The sequence below is a fragment of the Microtus oregoni genome, unplaced genomic scaffold (genome assembly GCF_018167655.1).
Source record: "Microtus oregoni isolate MIOR12 unplaced genomic scaffold, Mior012 000023F_ref0000262, whole genome shotgun sequence".
NCBI classification, from domain to species: Eukaryota; Metazoa; Chordata; class Mammalia; order Rodentia; family Cricetidae; genus Microtus; species Microtus oregoni.
The window spans coordinates 1,130,877-1,146,742 of record NW_024543082.1 but is presented as its reverse complement, the minus strand read 5'-3'; the positions used below and the strand labels follow the sequence as shown (position 1 = coordinate 1,146,742).

General features: G+C 36.7%; 1 protein-coding gene across 21 annotated transcripts in view; it reads right to left on the bottom strand.

The window, feature by feature from the left end:
• The window catches only part of Dlg1 (discs large MAGUK scaffold protein 1), a 190,771-nt gene that overhangs the window by 87,772 nt on the left and 87,133 nt on the right, over positions 1–15,866 (bottom strand). For 12 of the 21 annotated variants that reach the window (XM_041673109.1, XM_041673111.1, XM_041673112.1 and 9 more), the window contains one exon: positions 4,849–4,947. The exons of the other annotated variants lie outside the window; for them this stretch is intronic. In XM_041673109.1, coding sequence (XP_041529043.1) covers positions 4,849–4,947 — 99 coding nt within the window. The remainder of the gene's footprint in view (positions 1–4,848; positions 4,948–15,866) is intronic. 21 annotated transcript variants of the gene reach the window in all.

Sequence of the window (15,866 nt, the reverse complement as noted above, 5' to 3'; positions counted from 1 at the left end):
GTTATTTGTGGTTTTCTGATCTGTCTAGGACTTATTATGTAAACCAGGCTGGCTCTGAACTCACGGGGATCTGCCTACCTCTGCCTCCCCAGTGTTAGTATTAAAGGAATGCACCACTGTGTCTGTTTGACAGTCTTAAAAAATCATCCATCTACTATCTTTCTTTCTTTGGGCATTATTTGCCTGACCCTCAGACTTACTGGGAAATGTGGTGGTGTAATCTCTCCCTTACAGATAAAGGGAGTATAACAGTCAGAAAGTGTAACCTGTTTGTGTTACAAAGATAGGACTAAACTCTGAATCTTTTACCTTCTGTTTCTGTGCTGAAAAGTTTTATGTCAATACAACAAAAAATAAAGTCATCCGAGAGGAAGGAACAGCAGTTAAAAAAAAAATACCTCCTTTAGATGGGGCTGTAGGAAAGTCCATATGGCATTTTCTTAATTAGTGATTGATAGGGGTATGGATAGGGACTCCCTGGGCTAGTGGTCCTGGGTTCTATAAGAATACAGGGACATACATGGATCTAATTTACATGGGAAGTAGAAAAAGACAAGACCTCCTGAATAAACCAGGAGCAAAGGGATCATGGGAGAGGGTAGAAGCAGAGGGAGGAGGAAGGGAGGGAAGCAAAGAAAAAATATATAACGCAATAAAAACAATTTAAAAATGGACAATAAAAAAGAACACAGAATGAGAAAGCCACAGGCAGCAAGTCAGTAAGCAGCATCCTTCCACAGCCTCTGCATCAGCTCCCACCTCCAGGTTCCTGCCCTGACTTCTTTCAGTGATGGACCATGATGTGGATGTATAAGCCAAACAAACCCTTTCCTTCCCAACTTGCCTTTAGTTATGGTGTTTTATCACAGTAACAGTAGCCCTGACTTCTATTTCTTTAAATACTGATTCCTCTAAAAATAAAGTACCATTTAAAAGGGCAAGCCTGACTTATACATTCTTTTAAAGATTTATTTTTTATTATTACATTTTTAAAGTATCTAAAATTTTTTCATGTTATATTTTGATCATATTCTTTCCCCTCCCCAAGTTCTTTTCCCAGATCCTCCCACCTCACTACCTATCCAACTTCATGTTTTTACTCTCTCCCCAAACAAAACAGAACAGAATAAAAAGCCATAGCCCCAGAAAACAAAATAAAGACCCCTCCTAAAAAAACAAAAACAAAAACCACTAAACCAAAACAATAAAAATCAGTGGAGACCATTTTGTGTTAGTCAACTACTCCTGAGCATGGGACCTACCCCTGAGTGTGGTTAATATACCCAGTGTCACTACATTGGGGAAAACTGATTTTCTCTCTCTCAGCAGGTAACAACTGCAAACAGCTTTGTGGTGAGGGCTGTGAGTCCATGCCTACTTCCCCTTCTCTCTGCTGGAATTTTATCTGGCTTGAATGTGCATGATGTCAGTCTCTGAATTCTATGTGCACCAGCCCTATTCTGTCTAGAAGACTGTCATGAGCCACTTATCACTTCTAGCTTAAAAATTTTTCTGCTCCCTTTTTGGCATTGATCCCCGAGCCTCAACCTCCATTTAGAGCTGAGTGCTTCATGGTCTCTCACTGCACACTGTCCAGTTGTGGATCTCTGTGCTAAATCCCATCTGCAAGAAGAAACTTCTCTGATGAAGGTTAAACAATGAAGATGTAATTTAATTTTAAGGTGTGTGTGTTTGTGAATCAGGTGCCTGTAGAGGCCAGAAGGGAGTGTCAAATCCCTTAGAGCTGAAATTAATGTCATCTGACCTCAGTGCTGGGAACTGAACTTGGGTCTTCTATAAAAGAAATACCTGCTTTTAATTGTTGAGTCACTTTTTCTGCCCAAGTTACACATTCCTTAAAAGAATATGTTTTAGAATTTATCTGGAAACAATATATAAGTTCTATCAATTTTACAATAAACATAATGGGGATAATACTTATTTTGAAAAATGAGCTTTTCTCATAGCATGTATCACTGTCATCTAGGACATCAGTAGTGGTTATTCCTTTTCTTATATGTGTAGTTTCATTGAATTTTTTTGTGTTTTGAGACATAGTTTCTATGTAGGTTTGGTTGTTCTATGTAGGACCATGCTGGCTATGAACTCACAAAGATCTATCTGCCTCTGCCTCCTCAGTGCTGGGATTAAAAGTGTGAGCCAGCAGCACTCTCACAGACTTTTAAATTTATTCATTTTGATGGAGGAAGGTCATTGGTTAAAAAAATAAAGAAACTGCTTGGCTGGCCCTCATAGGTTAAAACATAGGTGGGAGGAGTAAACAGAACAGAATGCTGGGAGGAAGAGGAAGTGAGCTCAGACTCGACAGCTCTCCTCTCGGGAGCAGACGCCTCAGAGAGGCCATGTTCCGCTCCCAGGCGGACACACGCGATGAAGCTCCGACCCAGGATGGACATAGGCTAGAATCTTCCTGGTAAGCGCACCTAGCGGTGCTATGAAGATGATTAGAAATGGGCTAAATTAATATGTGAGAATTAGCCTAGAAGAGGCTAGATAGAAATGGGCCAAGCAGTGTTTAAAAGAATACAGTGTCCCTGTAATTATTTCGGGGCATAAGCTAGCCGTGTAGGCGGCCGGGGTGCTGGGGACGCAGCCCCGCTGCTCCTTATTACTACATCATTTGTTCGTTCCCTCTCTTTCTCTCTTTCTCTCTCTCTCTCTCTCCCTCCCTCTCAAAAAAAAAGTTAGGCAGATAATATAAGGGGCCTATGTGCAAAGATGCTGTGCAGGTAGCACCTATTCTCTCTAGCTGGGAAATGAAGTCAGGAGTCAGAGCCATAGCTCTTATCTTAGTTAGGCTTCTAATCACTGCAGAACCTCTCAAGTCAGAACTACCACTACTCTAGTAATGCAGATTAGAAAACAGACTTCATCACTATGAAGTAAACTTACCAGTTACACAGCAGTGAGTGGTGGGAATGAGTTGAAAACAACTCATACTGACTTATAAACTTTTATTTTTTTAACTCCAAGGCTATAAACTATGAACATTTCAACAATTTACTAGCAGAGTGCTAACTTAGGGACATTGAGTTAACAAAGAAACCTGAAGGAGGCAAGCTCCCAGTTGAAAACAGAGACTTGTACAAAATTTCAAAACTATTTTACCAAGAAAAGTAGAAGGAATGGGCTGGAGAGATGGCTCAGAGGTTAAGAGCACAGGCTGATCTTCCAGAGGTCCTGAGTCCAATTCCCAGTAACCAAATGGCTCACAACCATTTGTCATGAGATCTGGTGCCCTCTTCTGGCCTGCTGGCATACATGCAGGCAGAACATTGCATACATAATAATAAAAATAATTCTTAAAAAAAAGGAGCAAGTGAAATAAGCTTTCAAATCTTCTTTGGAAAAATGTTATACCACTAGATATGTAAAAACACATTTATCTTTACCATGTTATAGCAACTTTAAATTGTTGACTGCTCACTCGTCACAATATAAAAATAATGTATATCTAGATTTACATATTCAATTCATGATGGCTTCATAATGACTGAATTCTTAACAATTTCCACAAAAGTTAAGGACCTGGAAATTGCAACATTAGTATAACTCAGTCATTACAATCCGTTTGGTTCACTATACTACTGAAGGTTTCTCCTAGAATCTTAGTACAGCTACTTTGATTTTTAGTTTTTAGCCTAAGGGAAGCACTAAAATGTGAGTGACCACAATTGTTCTCATTTCCCTCTCAAAAGGGGCTTGTCTGAAGCTGCAATTATATTCTTACACACACAACGTCCAGCTACCTAGATTTATGTCACTGATCAATTTCAGCAAATATATCTATGAACATATTAAGTCATATTATGAGCGATACTGGAAACTCTCAAACAAAAGATCATTAACTATACTTACTATTAATTTGACTGAATTAACTGTGTTGCAAGGGCAATAAAATGTCAACAAATTACTCCTTCCAATGAATAAGATTCTAAAAATAAAAAAATTATCAAATTCGCTGACATATGTCTACAATTTTCTTTTTTCTTACTGTTCCATAAACTAAAAAAATAGTGTGTCGGGCAGTGGTAGCTCATGCCTTTAATCCCAGTGCTTGGGAGGCAGAGGCAGGTGGATTTCTGTGAATTCAAGGCCAGCCTGGTCTACAAAGCCAGTTCTAAAACAGCCAGGGCTAGACAGAGGAAACCCTGTATCGAAAAACCAAACCAAACCAAACCAACAAAAAAAAAAAAAAAAAAAAAAAAAAAGAAAGAAAGAAAGAAAGGAAAAAGTAGGTTTTATTTTGGAGCAGTACTGACATAAGTTATGAAGACAGAGCATTATGTCACACATATATTCCACAACCCTCAGGAAGTGGCAGCAGGAGGACTAGAACAAGGTCAACAAGGACTACACAAGGCTCTGTATCTAGAACAGGAGCTTTCATGTAATTGAGATACAATCTACCTCAATAAATGCAGATCATGGGATTTAAACAAACAACAAAAGACTGAATACTTCCAAAGACAAATCTGCATGAGAAACAGTGCCATAGCAAAGAATAGATCTGGCAAAAGAGCAGGACCACTAAATCCATAAATCAGACAAGTTTATAAAAACAAAAATATAACTTACTTTGAACATAGTAACAAGCACAAAGGCATGTTAATAAATCTCCAAAAGTTTAATATGATTAGCTCAGAATGCACTCCATTTTTGTACCAAATAAAATAGCTAATGTTGAAGTTATCTTAAATCCCAATGGAAGTAAAAGCAAATTAATATACCTAATGAAAAAAAATACTTCAACAGTTTTAAAAGAATACAAATAAAACATTGAAAGCAAATTAAATGTTTATAAATAAAAAAGAAACCAATAAAAACCTGTAGTGCGGTGGGCAGGACGACAGTACTCTCAGCAGGGACTGGCAGGGCAGGGGTCACAGGGACAGTGGGAGAGGAGGGACAAACAGCTTCTGTGGGCTAAAATCATCAATGACAAAAAATCAGGAAAAAAAATCAAATAAAAGAGAAACAAACAGAAAGTTGTACCATAAAGGTAAATATATTTCTCCATATATTAATAAGTGGGAAAATTATTAAGGTATTACTTTAGTTGGTTAAGTAATGAAACTGTCCTATGACTACTTCAGTAATAATTATGACATCAATTTATAATGTCAGTGTCTATGGTTAAGAAGACCTGTTCTTTCGAATGTATCAATAAACACAATCAATCATGCACTATTTTATGACATGCTTGTTTTATAGACAAGTTGCAAAAAACTTTTTTGCATCCAGACAGTATCTGTTTATTTTTCCTTTTTCACATTAAAATAAAAATTATTTAGCCTACCATGCAAATAATGTTTATAAATCAACAGGACAAAGATTTTTAAAAATCTCTAAACAGAATACATATCATTTAAAGTAAATCCATATTATTAAGAATATGCTACCTAGAACAATAAATAACCTATCTAACTGGATCCTTATGTGCCAGACAGACTCTGGCAAAAGTGAGGGAAAAAGTACAGAAGCATTTCAGCAATTTAAACCAATAAACTTTAATATTCATGCTTAATTACTGCCTGGCTTGATCATTTTCAAAAATAGTATATAATATGCATAGAAAGTATATTTTCTAACAAAATTAACTCAAAATACAAATTAACTCAAACAAATGAAATATAATGTAAGATAATCTTCAAAATCAAGCAGATAGGAAGACAATGGATACTAATAGACTTAAAGCAAGAAGAAAAATTAAGATGAAGCTACTTTGCTTGTAATCGATAAAAACAAAATTATATTAATAACTGTAATTTATCAAATCAATCAAGATTCACAAAAATGTATAAAACCAGGTTGAGGCGGGGAATAGTAAATTCAAGGCCAGCCTGAACTCACAATATGTATTATTACATAATACTACTGTCTCAAAACCAAAACCAGCCAACCAAAAACCTAAATGTAGATTTGAATAGAAGTTTTTACAACGATTAACAAGTGTGTTATGAGAACATGAAGACTGGTCATTAGGGAAATGCAAATCAAAGTTATAACGAATTGGTACTTTATACATTGATGGAGGAAGGTCATTGGTTAATAAAGAAACGCTTGGCCTGATAGGTTAGAACATAGGTGGGTGGAGTAAACAGAACAGAATGCTGGGAGGAAGAGGAAGTGAGGCAGACGCCATGAAGCAAGCTGCCAGGTCAGACATGCTGAATCTTTCCCGGTAAGACTGGTGCTACACAGATTATTAAATATGGGTTAGGCAAGATAAGTCACCACCTTGTGGTGCTACACACATTAATAGAAACGGGCAAAGCAGTGTTTATATGAATACAGTTTGTGTGTTGTTATTTTGGGGCATAAACTAGCCAGGCGGACTGGGAGCTGGGCAGCAGGAACGCAGCCCGCAGCTCCTTCTACAATACATTACTGAGGAATGGTGTCATTAAAACAAAACAAAATCAAGGTAACAAGTGGTGGCAAGGATGAAACAAAAACCCTTATGATACTGCTGAGTGTGTATAAAATGGTACAAGCATTTGTGGAAAACAACTTAGTGATTCCTCAAAAGCAGTCATGGAATTATTGTGTGATCTAGCAATTCTACTTCTAAACAACTGAAGAATAGGGGAAAGAAGACTCACTATTTGCATGCAATGTCCAAGACAGTATCATTCACAACAAAGGTGAACAATTCAAATTTATATATATATATATATATATATATATATATATATATATATATATATACAGATAATCAACAAAATGTGGAATATACCTATAATGGACTATGATTCAGCCTCACAAAGAAATAAATTCTGGCATGTGATACAACATGGATAGAACTTGAAGACTATATAAGTAAAATGAAGAGGTCACAAATTATTTCTACTTATATACTTTACTATAATAATATTTTAAAAGTTGACTGGAAATATGTCCTATCACATTGATAATGGATATTTAAATTCATTAAAGTTTAGAAAATTAATTTGCCAGTAAATACCCATAGTCTTTAAAAACTGCCTCAACTCTGACTTAGTTTAATTTAGTCTCAAGGAACAATTTAAAAAGGAAGAATAACACTTCTGAGATATTATCTAGAGCAGAGCTTTTAAGTGGGGAGCTGTGGAATACTCTAAATATCCAAAGGTATCTCAAGTAATGTTACCCATTAACATTAAATGTTATGAAGCAATTAAGTATAATAGCTTGTAAATCAGATAAAATACTGCTAATAATATTAAAAGATATGAAACACAGAAAGAAAAATTTAAAAAGTTAACAATGGGGGTCAAGATTGTTGATTATTTCCCTTCTTGCATTTATTCTGAATTTGATTTCTCCAACTGTTAATAAATACATAGAGACATTATAAATATAAGGTGAGGGAGGAAAAAATGGTACCTATTAGCACAAAATAAGTCATCTGTCATCAGACAAACACAATGAATGTGCTCTAAAGATACTGCACATTTCAGTAATGCTGGAAGAATATTAATGCTGATAAATGAGCTTAAATTGCTGGACTCTGCTATCTGAATTTATTTTCCTTTCAAACAGATTTTTAGCCATTAGATTTTATGGTGAAAACAACGACAACAACAACAACAAAAATCAATCTCCCCTGCTCCTGAAGAAGTAATTCTTAAAATGAAGGATGACATTTTCATAATATTGGGAATATACTTAATGTCACTGAATTATACACTTAAAAAGCTAAAATAAGGGGCTGGAGAGATGGCTAAGAGGTTAAAAGCATTAACTTACAGAGAACCCAAGTCTCATCTACCCAAATGGGTGATTGGTCCCAGGGTACCTGACATCTTTTGCTGTGGAAAGCAGTGCACTGCCATATACGGCAGCCAAAATACCCACAAATTAAAATGTTTAAAAGGTTAAAGTAAAAATTTTATGCTATGTTACTTTACCACAATGGAAGAAAGTCCATGGCTTTGACTTGAAGCCTCAGTCACTATTTCTACATTGTTACTATTGAAAAGACTTCAGAATTCTGTATTTGAAGGTCAGAATTAAAAACTTAAATGGTGGCAACCAATTATCATGCAAATACTTAAATGCCCTTTAAAATGATTTATGACAAAGCACAGGGGAAGAACGGTTTTGAAAGAACTGTTGCTATATCATCTGGAAATACACACTGAAAGAGCAAATGAATAGAGATTCCTATTTTCAACCATACTGAGAGAACTAAACAAAAATCTTCAGAGGTAATATGGATAGATACCACTGCCTTTGCAGAGGAAGTGACTTACTGAACAGAGCATTCACGGCTGGAACCAAAGTAAAGGGATGCTATCATCTGTGTGCAAGGAATGGCAGGGAGCCCAAACTCTGGTGTGGTAGCCAGAATCAAGTGAGGATGGTGTTATGGGCACAGCAGCATAAACATCTAGCATGAGGCTCACAGATCCCAGTGGAGTACAAAAGCAATCTGTAGATACTTAAGCAGCAAAGAAAATGATAGGATGGGAGGTGTGAAGGGAGGTTTCACTATAATAAATGAGGCTATAAAGGACAATGGAAGCAATGTTTCTCATGTTAGAAAAAGTAAAGCTGTAAATTATGAAAATAGAAAAGACCCAGCATGGACCTATGCTGTAAGATCAGAATTGGCAGTACTGGTATAAACATAGTGGTTTTTTATTTCATATAGAACAAAACTAAATACAGGCATAAATATATTTCCTAGATCTGCCTCACTGAGAACAAATGGGAACACTTACTATCTCAAAGCCTAGAGATATATACCTAGTACCCAGATCTTGATTTCTAATTGTCCATACTCAAATAAGAAAACAAAAGAGGGCTCCTTACAGAAATGGCTGGCTCCAGTGCTAGAATTCACTGAGAGTACTATCACTTGGACATCCTGCTATCTGCCCCAAAGTAAGTAAGTAAGTAAGTAAGTAAGTAAGAGACTTAAGAAAACAAGGAATTTATTCTGGCTTACGGTTCTAAGGGCTCGAGTCTACAATGGCAAGAAGTGGTGACACGTTGGTAAGGTCTCATTTTTCATCCATACACAGGAGGCATTGAGAGACATCAAGAGGGATGAGGTTATGCAATCTCAAAGCCTGCCCCCTAGTGATGCACGTCTACAGTAAGGCTGTACCTACCTAAGGATTGTTTTTCCTGTCTTGTTACAAATACTTTATTTTTTTTAGGAACTTTTTTTTTTAAAAATCTACTTTGCATACTAACCACAGTTTCCCCTCCCTCCTCTCCTTCAGCTCCCTTCCCCCACCTCCTTTCTACTACCTCCCCATCCACTCCTCAGAAAGGGTAAGGACTCCCATGGAAGTCAACAAAGCATGGCATAACAAATTGAGGGAGGACCAAGCTCCTTCCCCCTGTACCAAGGCTGAGCAAGACATCCCACCATAGGGAATAGGTTCACAAAAGCCAGTGACAGATCCTAGTCCCACTGCTAGGGCCCACTCCCCACAGACTAAAGTATATGGCTGTCACCCACATGCAGAGGGCCTAGCACTTAAGGAATCTCTTATCTCCCCAGACAGTATACCTGAAGAACTCGTGCTGAGAAACTTGAGCCTAGGGGGAGACTCTTATTCAAGTTACTAGAGTTAACAGTGCCATAAAACTCAACAAATAAAATAGCAGAGTCCATATTAAATAAATACATACATGAATTAATAAACAAAATGCATTTCCTTAAAATAGAATGCTAACTAAAAAGTGTAGAAAATGGTGGAATTACAAAATCATCATCTGGCAGCCATCATCAGGTTATAATTTATTTAAGAAACAGTGATGGATGTTTAAACTTCCTATTGCTGTTGCTAAGTGAAACTGTCATTTTTTACTATGAACATCTGAATGGGATACACGTGTACACACACACACACCCCACAAAATCATGCATCCCCTCAAAATACTAACCTGGATAAATACAACAGATACTATCATAATCAAGTAATCAGCACTAACATTACCATAACAAGATAAATTAAAATTAAATACTATCTCACAGGATACAATGACAATACTAACTTTGGTGCCAAACACAATGAAATGAATCTAATCAGACAACCCAAATCAAGCAATAATACTACAAAATAATTGGCCATAGTCATCAAAACTGATAATTCTTTCTAAAATACTTCGTTCAGTTTCTGAGGAATTTTATTTAAGCAAAACTAATATAAATTGTCCATATTTTAACTTTTATCGTGTATGGGTGTTTTGGCTGCAAGTGTCTGCATACTACCGTGGTGATTGCTTGTGGTCTAACAAAGTTTGCCTGAAGATCAGAGTGCGGAGCTAGCCACACTAGTTAGCCATAGATGCCAGGCAGTGCTAGCACACACCTTTAATCCCAGAATTTGGGAGACAGAGGTGGATGGATCTCTCTGAGTTCAAGGCCACCCTGACCTACACAGTATGGATCCAGTCTCAAAGAGAAACAGAGCCATGAGGTGGTGACTCACGCCTTTGATCCTAGTACTTGGCAGTCACACATCTTTAATCCCAACACTAAGGTAGAAACAGGAAGGGATATGCCTGGGTGAAGAGAGGAATATAAAGCGGGAAGAAACAGGAGCTCAAGGTCTTCAGTCTGATGCCTTGTAGAGACAGAATACCCCATTCAGTCTGAGGATTTTGTAGAGGTAAGAATGAGTGGCTGGCTGCACTGCTTCTCTGATCTTTCATTATTTACCCCTTTATCTGACTCAGGGTTTTTACTATTAAGACCATTTAGGATTTGTCCTACATACCACACATATGCATTGCCTGAAGAGGACAGCAGAGGGTGTCAGACCCCCTGGAACTGCAGTTACAAATGGGGCGAGCTGTCATGTGGGTTCTGGGAACTGAACCAAGATCCTCTCGAAGAGCAGCCAGTGCTCTTAAGCACGGAGCCATCTCTTCAGCCCCAAGAGTACATATTTAATGTTAGCAATTTGATGAGCTGACACATACGAAATTTATGACCACGATGAAGTCTGTGTACGTATCCACCATCTCTAACAGTTTCCTTGTGTTTGTTTCTTTGGTGTTTTAGTTTTGAGTTGTTAGAACACCAAAAAGTATTTATTTTTAACACCAAAAAGTATTTATTTTTTAAATGTCTCAAAATATAATAAATGAATATGCTTTTTTTATATTGGTTTTCATTTCTTGGTAATAGTCTAGTAGTAACAAAGAACTACTATGCTAGTAGTAATCACTAGAGTAAGAGGAATAGTTCAAATAAAATCAGGTAAAGCTATACATTTAACTCAAAAGAAAGAAAAAAATGAGGTATGAGTGGCTCTACTTTATAACCAATACTTGGATTAAATGGACAGCTTTATTACCAGTCTTCATTTATTAAAAATAATCCATTTATTGGTTCCATGATGTCATGACTATTGCTTTGTCTTGGAATGAGTCCCTACAACAAAAAAATTGGTAGTGCAACCAGGATTTATCCCTTCTGCTTCTTCTGGATTTTTGGAACCCATTCTCTCTGGAAGAATACCATGCTCAGCCTAAATATAGTGGGGAGTCCTGCCTCAAACAATGTGCTAGACTTTGTTGACTTCCCATGGGAAGCTTTAACCTCTATGAGGAGTGGATGGGGGGAGGGATGAGAAATGGGAGGGGGAAAGGTGGAGGCAGCAGCAGGAAGGGAGGGAGTGGAAAATGGATTTGACATGTAAAATGAGAAAAGATAGGTTTTTTTTAAATAAAAAAATAAAATTTTATTTTTTAAAATAAAAAAAAAACCCTTCCATCCTAATTGGAGAGTGACTTGCGCTGGAGCGTGACTGAATAAAGAGTTGATTAAAAATACACAGAGAGTTGGGCTTTTGTTTTTAAAAACACCGCTTTACACACTACAAAGAAAGAATTAGTATTTTGGCTTTCAAAATTCCTACATGATAGTGAGCAGGGCAGCTTCCAGAGAAAACTCCTCTTACACCACTGGCCACAGTCCCTCTTCTGGAGGGCAGATTCCAGGGGTGGACTCTGAAGGCTTAGGCCTCCACATGTTTATACTGGTCTGGGAACAAGCATAGCGTCGTCTACAACGTAGTGGTCACTTACATGTCACCTTCAAACATGTATGGCAGTCTAATGAAAGCTTTGACGACAAAGTCAGTTTTCCTAAACACTTCAGGCATTACCTCAAATTTCAAAGCACAAGAAATACATCTACTGGTCAGTCGCTCCTAATCCCTTAATGACCAACTTTTATTCCTTTATGTTGCACTGAAACTCCACTGTACCCTTCTTTTCAGGGACTGTTCTAGAATCCACCTTCTTTGGGTAAGGATCTAAATATTGTTTCTAAAGAAAAACAAAAAAATCCCTAAAACACACTATGTCATCTTTTTTTTTTAAAAAAAATATTTATTTGTTTATTTATTTATTATGTATGCAATATTCTGTCTGTGTGTATCCCTGCAGGCCAGAAGAGGGCACCAGACCCCATTACAGATGGTTGTGAGCCACCATGCGGTTGCTGGGAATTGAACTCAGGACCTTTGGAAGAACAGGCAATGCTCTTAACCACTGAGCCATCTCTCCAGCCCACACTATGTCATCTTAACCTATCTTGCTGTCTATAAGACATCCAGAGTTAAGAATTCTGTGGAAGAACAACATATGCCCTCCCTTTTCAGAAGGCAAATAGTTAACCACAAATGACCTACCAGCAAATAAAATATCCAAGCCACAAATGATAAACACAGTAACAAAATAATACATTCACTTGAAACAAAAACTACAGCCCTAAAAAAATCCAATAATCAGATAAAAGTTGGTGAGGTGTGACAGATACTGGAGCTTACAAAGCGGAGTGAGGAGATGAAGACGTCTGTAACATGATAAAGTGCTTGGGATTCTAGATTGGAAAATGTCAAATGCATATATATGAACGGGTTAAATAATGAGACAATGTAAAGTAATCATTACATTTGGGTTATTCCAGAAAAGAAAGAATGGAGAATAGCACTTTAAACTTTAAAAATCTTCTAGAACCATATAAATCAAATAGGAAACAACCATTAGAACACTCCTGTCCTGCTCTATTGTACCATTGGTAAGATCAGCTCGACAGAGATCTGTTATTATTTTGAAAAATCTTGGTCACATGACTAGCAACAGTCTCAGTTGTTTCTATCCATAGCAACACCACGGAATCATTAGTCTCTGAGGCTGCCTTTGGAGACTTGTTTCCATGACAACAGAGGTTATAATATTAACACTGTCTGAAGGAACACTGCAGAAAACTGTAAATTTTTATAATTTGACAGATTATATGCATTTTCAAGTGTTTTTAAAACAAACACTATAATGACAATTACCTGAAAGATGTTTTGAACTGATTTAATAAATTTCACTAATTTTCTACATAGGTTTATATTTTATACTAAGGTCTTAATTTAGGAAACCTATACTCAAAATATATTTTGTATGTAATTTTTATTTGTATGTAATTTTACATACAATTTGTATGTAATTTTACACTGAAGCATGTGCACATTCTCATTTATGAATACACTGTTGCCCCTCGCTTTTAGACATTCAGCAATACATACGTATTCTGTGAATCTACTTATCAAATCCCTTTCTGTTTATTTACAACAGCTAATGTGCTTTCTATTATATACATACAAACCGTCAAGGAAGAGACAAGAACTTGGAACTTGGCAAATTAGGAGGCTGTGATAGCGTTGCTGAGAGGTAACTGGTGGTGTAACCTGATGGCAGTATCAGTAAAAATGGGCATGAGTAGACAGATAGAAACTGGGAATATAGAGTTCATGTGCCTTAGGGACTGATGGGAAGTGAGAGCTATTAAGAATAATCTCCATAGCTAGATGTGGTGGTGCACTCCTTTAGTCCCAGCACTTGGGAGGCAGAGACAGGTCTGTGAGTTCGAGGTAGTCTGGTTTACAGTGCGAGTTCCAGGGCAGCCAGGGTTCCATAGAGAAATCCTCTCTTGAAAAACAATTCCCACAATAGCAACTAAAAATTATTTCCTAGATAATAATTAGACTTAGACATAAAAGAGCTATAGTGCTATCTAAATATCTATTTTTCTTGCTAACTATTTAAGACTTCAGAACTGGAAAGGATTGGCTGGCTCAGTGGTAGAATGATTGCTTAGCAAGCACAAAGCCCTGGGTTTAAAATCCAGTTTCCTAAAAGTCAAGACGTAAAATGTAAAACAATCAAGAGAGGCTGGGCAGTGGTGGCCCATGCCTTTGATTCCAGCCCTTGGGAGACAGAGGCAGGTAGATCTCTGAGGCTGAAGTAGCCTGTTGGTCTACAGACCAAGTTCCAGAACCCGGGGGGCTACAGAGAAACTGTCAGGGGCAGGGGGTTTGAGAAGGCACCACAAGAGATAAAACAACAACAACAAAAAATGATTTCCAAAATGTAAAACTGACAAGAAGATAAATAAAACTATACTACCAAGATGCCAATATCACATTTTGCATTAACATGCTTCATGTAATCACAGTAAAATGAATTTAGACTAAATACAAATGTCCAGTAAGAGCTTTTTTAAAAAAGGCCTCTGCATTTTTAGGAAAATGAAATAAATGAATTAACAAATCTTTGGTACCCGTATCTTAGGACAACAAAAATAACCATCACCCTACCCCACTGCTGGTGAATAAGGATCTTGAGTTTGGCCCAGCATAGTTAGAATTCTTAATCCAAGTTCTTTGGTCCTTTGTTTAAAGATCTACTATGACATAATGAGGTATGGTTCTGATTAAATGTCAAAGCTGCTACTTGAAAGAAAGAAAGAAACCAGGAAAAAAATTTCAAGCCTTTTGAATGTTTATGGAAGGATAAAATATAGCAAAGTAGATTTTTAAAAGCTCCACTTGGGAATTGCTGTATCCAAGAGAGGATCAATATCTTCAGAACAAAAGGTGTTTTTCATGGTTTAATATTTTTCTTATGATTCATATGCCCTTTGCCACTGTCGTTGCAAACATATTATATATTTAATAAAAGCTGTATAGTTAAAAAACCTGAAACAGTATTTCAACCAGTAATGTATGTATGAAATTCAAGTCAGTAACTCAGAAACAAATGTATACAGAACCAGATATATTTTTAAATAAACCATAGGGATATCAAAATACAAATTATTTTTAAAAACTTAAAATAGTTATGGAAAATAGATGTAGCAATTAATTCTATTGTAGAAGCATGGATGCAAAATTGTTAGTTTACACAGACAAATTAGCTCATTTATCTATTAATTTTAATTGCAAGAATTCATAAATTCAGTTAAGGTTTCTGATCTCTTCACTATGAAAAGATGGTATTTTATAATAGCATTCATCTAACAACCTTTAAAAATAGATGACTCAGTTACTAGGAATTTAAAGAAAACAGAGAATTAACTACATCTGTTCTAATCACCCTTCTGTAAAACCCCAATGACTTGGGCCCCCACTATCCTTCCTCTATACCTTTCCAAATTCTATTTATTTTTCTTCCAAGGATTCTTTTGCTTAGATAGCTACAGCCTCAATTCTATGAACTCTTTCCTGTTTTTACTTAAACATGACCTTCAAAATTCACTCTCTATCAGCAATCCTATCACCTCCCCAATATCTTACTTCTCTCATTTTCTTCCAGGATACCAAATATTTTGGTAATTATATTGTTTAGCTTTTTTCCTGACCATTATCCATAATAACTTGTAACCAATACACTACACAAAGACAAACATCCATAATCCAACTTTGGGGAATGTGGTCATAGTTTTCTAGGCTACTTCTGGCTGATTGGGTGCTGATAATCATAATGGAACCCAAAGAAAATTTAGGATTATGGTCAAATCCTGATTGGAGTAGTCTGTGAGTCTGAATCATCTTAGCCAG